Source organism: Entelurus aequoreus, linkage group LG06 (genome assembly GCF_033978785.1).
Source record: "Entelurus aequoreus isolate RoL-2023_Sb linkage group LG06, RoL_Eaeq_v1.1, whole genome shotgun sequence".
NCBI classification, from domain to species: Eukaryota; Metazoa; Chordata; class Actinopteri; order Syngnathiformes; family Syngnathidae; genus Entelurus; species Entelurus aequoreus.
Genome location: NC_084736.1, coordinates 4,302,842 through 4,307,841, shown reverse-complemented (window position 1 = coordinate 4,307,841; position 5,000 = coordinate 4,302,842). Strand labels below are relative to the sequence as shown.

The 5,000-nt window shown below is 41.4% G+C and overlaps 2 protein-coding genes across 2 annotated transcripts in view; one reads left to right on the top strand and one right to left on the bottom strand.

The window, feature by feature from the left end:
* Nucleotides 1–4,994, top strand: part of LOC133651774 (adhesion G protein-coupled receptor L1-like) — a 309,731-nt gene extending 304,737 nt beyond the window's left edge. Inside the window, exon 12 of the mRNA XM_062049891.1 lies at nt 4,577–4,994. Coding sequence (XP_061905875.1) covers nt 4,577–4,801 — 225 coding nt within the window. The 3' untranslated portion in view covers nt 4,802–4,994. The remainder of the gene's footprint in view (nt 1–4,576) is intronic.
* Nucleotides 1–5,000, bottom strand: part of LOC133651771 (adhesion G protein-coupled receptor L1-like) — a 1,026,396-nt gene that overhangs the window by 918,293 nt on the left and 103,103 nt on the right. The gene's annotated exons all lie outside the window — the stretch shown is intronic.

The following is a 5,000-nucleotide window of genomic DNA, read 5'->3' as shown; positions in this document are numbered from 1 at the left end:
ACTAAATTATATTAACATTCCAACATTTTTGAGGGAAAATAAATCAATCTTTATTTAATGAGATCACATTTTTAACAGGAAGAAAAAAATTAAAAAATCCTGGAAAAATAGAAGAAGAAAAAAAATGGTAATACGCATACATTATTTAAATGCAAAATATAATTTTAAAATAACATTAAAAAATCCTGGAAAATGATGACTTAAAAATGTTTCATTACAATAATAGTAATACAATAAGATTTTAAAAAAATATGATTTGTTTGTAGCATTACAACTTTTTGCATTGACATTGCATTGTTGGTAGAGCGGCCGTGCCAGCAACTTGAGGGTTCCAGGTTCGATCCCCGCTTCTGCCATCCTAGTCACTGCCGTTGTGTCCTTGGGCAAGGCACTTTACCCACCTGCTCCCAGTGCCACCCGCACTGCTTTAAATGGAACTTAGATATTGGGTTCCACTATGTCAGGGGTCACCAACCTTTTTGAAACCAAGAGCTACTTCTTGGGTAGTGATTAATGCGAAGGGCTACCAGTTTGATACACACTTCAATAAATTGCCAGAAATAGCCAATTTGCTCAATTTACCTTTAACTCTATGTTATTATTAATAATTAATGATATTTACACTTAATTGAACTAAATTGGCCCTAGTGTGTGAATGTGAGTGTGAATGTTGTCTGTCTATCTGTGTTGGCCCTGTGATGAGGTGGCGACTTGTCCAGGGTGTACCCCGCCTTCCGCCCGATTGTAGCTGAGATAGGCGCCAGCGGGTTTTGTATATTCATACATTTCGAGTACCGTATTTCCTTGAATTGCCGCCGGGAATATAGTATTCGCCTGCCTAGAATTACAGCCGGGTCAAACTTGTTTCGCAAAATAATTAGCGCATGCTTGGCACTTCCGCCGGGTCAAATATGAGTCATTAAATGACTTCCGCCTCCTGGTGGTAGAGGGCGCTAGTGATCCTTCTTGCGACTGCTGGTACCGCAGCAGACCGGTGCTGCAGAAGAAGACAACACGCAGCAAGAGTGAGCAGCCATTGTTTGCTTGCACTTTTACCATGGAGGATTACATATCTAAAATAAAACAGTCTTCTAAACTGGACTTTCAATCGAAGCAGGAGGTAATAATTAAAGGAAGATCTCCATCGAGACAGAGAGACTTTTAAAACTGAAGAAAGATAAGGAAGACTTCTATAGGAGCTGTGCATGGACTCATTTATACCTAAAGGTAAGACCATAATAGGGTTTTTTTTTATTAAATGTGATTTTCATGATAAGGTAAGCGCCGGAGTGAGAAGAGGTTTTAAAATAATTAGCGCATGCTTGCCAATCCCGCATGCTTTTGGTAAACGCAGGAGTGAGCAGCCATTGTTTGCTTGCACTTTTACCATGGAGGATTACATATCTAAAATAAAACAGTTTTCTAAACTGGACTTTCAATCGAAGCAGGAGGTAATAATTAAAGGAAGATCTCCATCGAGACAGAGAGACTTTTAAAACTGAAGAAAGATAAGGAAGACTTCTATAGGAGCTGCGCATGGACTCATTTATACCTAAAGGTAAGACCATAATAAGGTTTTTTTTATTAAATGTGATTTTCATGATAAGGTAAGCGCCGGAGTGAGAAGGGGTTTTAAAATAATTAGCGCATGCTTGCCAATCCCGCATGCTTTTGGTAAACGCAGGAGTGAGAAGAGGTTTTAAATTAATTAGCGCCCCGGCGGCTATTCAAGGAAATACGGTATTCGCTTCTTCTTATTATTGCACGCTTACATCAGTCATTGATTTTTGTCGGAAAAAAATAACTAAAAAGTCCGCTTCTTAGACATCACTGTGTATATTAGGAAGTATATTCATATTTTGACTTTAAAGAAGTCAATAGAAGCTTGAAACACCCGTTAGTTTGTGCCCTGCAAAGTATTTCTTTATTAGGCTCTCATTTGCATCAGCAGCTGAGTTTGTGCACGTGACTTCACGGTGCCAACAATCCATCACGCCGCACGCTTTCGGCCAAAATCAATGGCGGCAGGCGAAGCGGCGTCGCGCTCTGGCTGTGATTGGCGAAGTGCGCCGGCCGGGCGGACTTCACGGCGTGCTGGACAAGGTTTGTTTGCGAGGCCAGCTGGGATGAAGCGGCCTGGGGAGCTTTGGAGCTCAACAAAGGTTTTCAGAGACAAAAATGTCGGTTCTTTCTCACTTGGTTAAAGAACAGTTTGAGCCAAAGTCGCCCGCCAATTTATACGCATTATTGCACTCGGCGTACATTCTTCTACAAACCCCGTTTCCATATGAGTTGGGGAATTGTGTTAGATGTAAATATAAACGGAATACAATGATTTGCAAATCATTCTCAACCCATATTCCATATTGTCCATACGTTTAAGTCAGGACTGTTATGGGTTGGAGGAGGGAGTTGTGACGGCACAGTTCCACATGGGGGCAATATTGCTCTATGTATTTATCATACAAACCCCGTTTCCATATGAGTTGGGGAATTGTGTTAGATGTAAATATAAACGGAATACGATGATTTGCAAATCATTTTCAACCCATATTCAGTTGAATATGCTACAAAGACAACATATTTGAGGTTCAAACTCATAAACATTTTTTATTTCTGCAAATAATCATTAATTTTAGAATTTGATGGCAGCAACACGTGACAAAGTAGTTGGGAAAGGGCATGTTCACCACTGTGTTACATGGCCTTTCCTTTTAACAACACTCAGTAAAGGTTTGGGAAGTGAGGAGACACATTTTTGAAGTGGAATTCTTTCCCATTCTTGCTTGATGTACAGCTTAAGTTGTTCAACAGTCTCCCTTCTGCTATTTTAGGTTTCATAATGCACCACACATTTTCAATGTCTGGACTACAGGCAGGCCAGTCTAGTACCCGCACTCTTTTACTATGAAGCCACGTTGATGTAACACGTGGCTTGGCGTTGTCTTGCTGAAATAAGCAGGGGCGTCCATGGTAACGTTGCTTGGATGGCAACATATGTTGCTCCAAAAGCTGTATGTACCTTTCAGCATTAATGGTGCCTTCACAGATGTGTAAGTTACCCATGTCTTGGGCACTAATACACCCCCATACCATCACACATGCTGCCTTTTACACTTTGCGCCTAGAACAATCCGGATGGTTCTTTTCCTCTTTGTTCCGGAGGACACGACGTCCACAGTTTCCAAAAACAATTTGAAATGTGGACTCGTCAGACCACAGAACACTTTTCCACTTTGCATCAGTCCATCTTAGATGAGCTCAGGCCCAGCGTAGCCGACTGCGTTTCTGGGTGTTGTTGATAAACGGTTTTCGCTTTGCATAGGAGAGTTTCAACTTGCACTTACAGATGTAGCGACCAACTGTAGTTACTGACAGTGGGTTTCTGAAGTGTTCCTGAGCCCATGTGGTGATATCCTTTACACCCTGATGTGGCTTGTTGATGCAGTACAGCCTGAGGGATGGAAGGTCACGGGCTTAGCCGCTTATGTGCAGTGATTTCTCCAGATTCTCTGAACCCTTTGATGATATTACGGAGCGTAGATGGTGAAATCCCTAAATTCCTTGCAATAGCTGCTTGAGAAAGGTTTTTCTTAAACTGTTCAACAATTTGCTCAGGCATTTGTTGACAAAGTGGTGACCCTCGCCCCATCCTTGTTTGTGAATGACTGAGCATTTCATGGAATCTACTTTTATACCCAATCATGGCACCCACCTGTTCCCAATTTGCCTGTTCACCTGTGGGATGTTCCAAATAAGTGTTTGATGAGCATTCCTCAACTTTATCAGTATTTATTGCCACCTTTCCCAACTTCTTTGTCACGTGTTGCTGGCTTTAAATCCTAAAGTTAATGATTATTTGCGGGGAAAAAAAATGTTTATGAGTTTGAACATCAAATATGTTGTCTTTGTAGCATATTCAACTGAATATGGGTTGAAAATGATTTGCAAATCATTGTATTCCGTTTATATTTACATCTAACACAATTTCCCAACTCATATGGAAACGGGGTTTGTATAATAAATACATAGAGCAATATTGCCCCCTTGTGGAACTGTGCCGTCACAACTCCCTCCTCCAACCCATAACAGTCCTGACTTAAACGTGTGGACAATGCTGAAGAAACAAGTCCATGTCAGAAAAGCAACACATTTAGCTAAACTGCAGCAATTTTGTGGTCAAAAATTCCAGCAGAAGCTTGTGGATGGCTACCAAAAGCGCCTTATCGCAGGTAAACTTGCCAAGGGACATGTAAGCAAATATTAACATTGCTGTATGTATACTTTTGACCCTCACATTTTCAGTAGAGCCATAATAAATTCATAAAAGAAGCAAACTTCATGAATGTTCACAAAAAAATAAGAGTTGTAGAAATGACTGGAAACTCAAGACAGCCATGACAGGATGTTCTTTACACGTGTACGTACACTTCTGACCAGGACCGTATGTGTTTATGGAGTAGACGTGTGACCACACTTCCTAAGGTCTCTACCTGGCCTGTGCATCGTACCACCAAATGTGATCACGTGCACCGTTAGTTAGTCCCAGTAAAAGTAAAAGTGTGTTTCCGTGCAGATAAAGAGCGGAGAAAACGCCGCCAACATCGCCATGGAGCTGGCCAACCACACGCGAGGGCGGGTCCAGGCGGGGGACATCAGCTCGTCGGTGCGACTGATCGAGCAGCTGCTGGACATCCTGGACGCCCAGCTGCAGTCCCTCAGGCCCGGCAACAAGGAGTCGGCGACACGCAACTACAACAAGGTGCGCACACGCTGCAAAAAGTCAGTGTTCAAAAACTAAGAAAAAAAAAATACAAAAATGAGGGGTATTTTAATTGAACTTAGCAAAATGATCTGCCAATAGAACAAGAAAATTTGGCTTGTCAAGACTTTCCAAAACAAGTCAAATTAGCTAACCTCAATGAACCCCAAAATAGCTTAAAATAAGTATATTCTCACTAATAACAAGTGCACTTTTCTTGGTAGAAAAAACAAATATG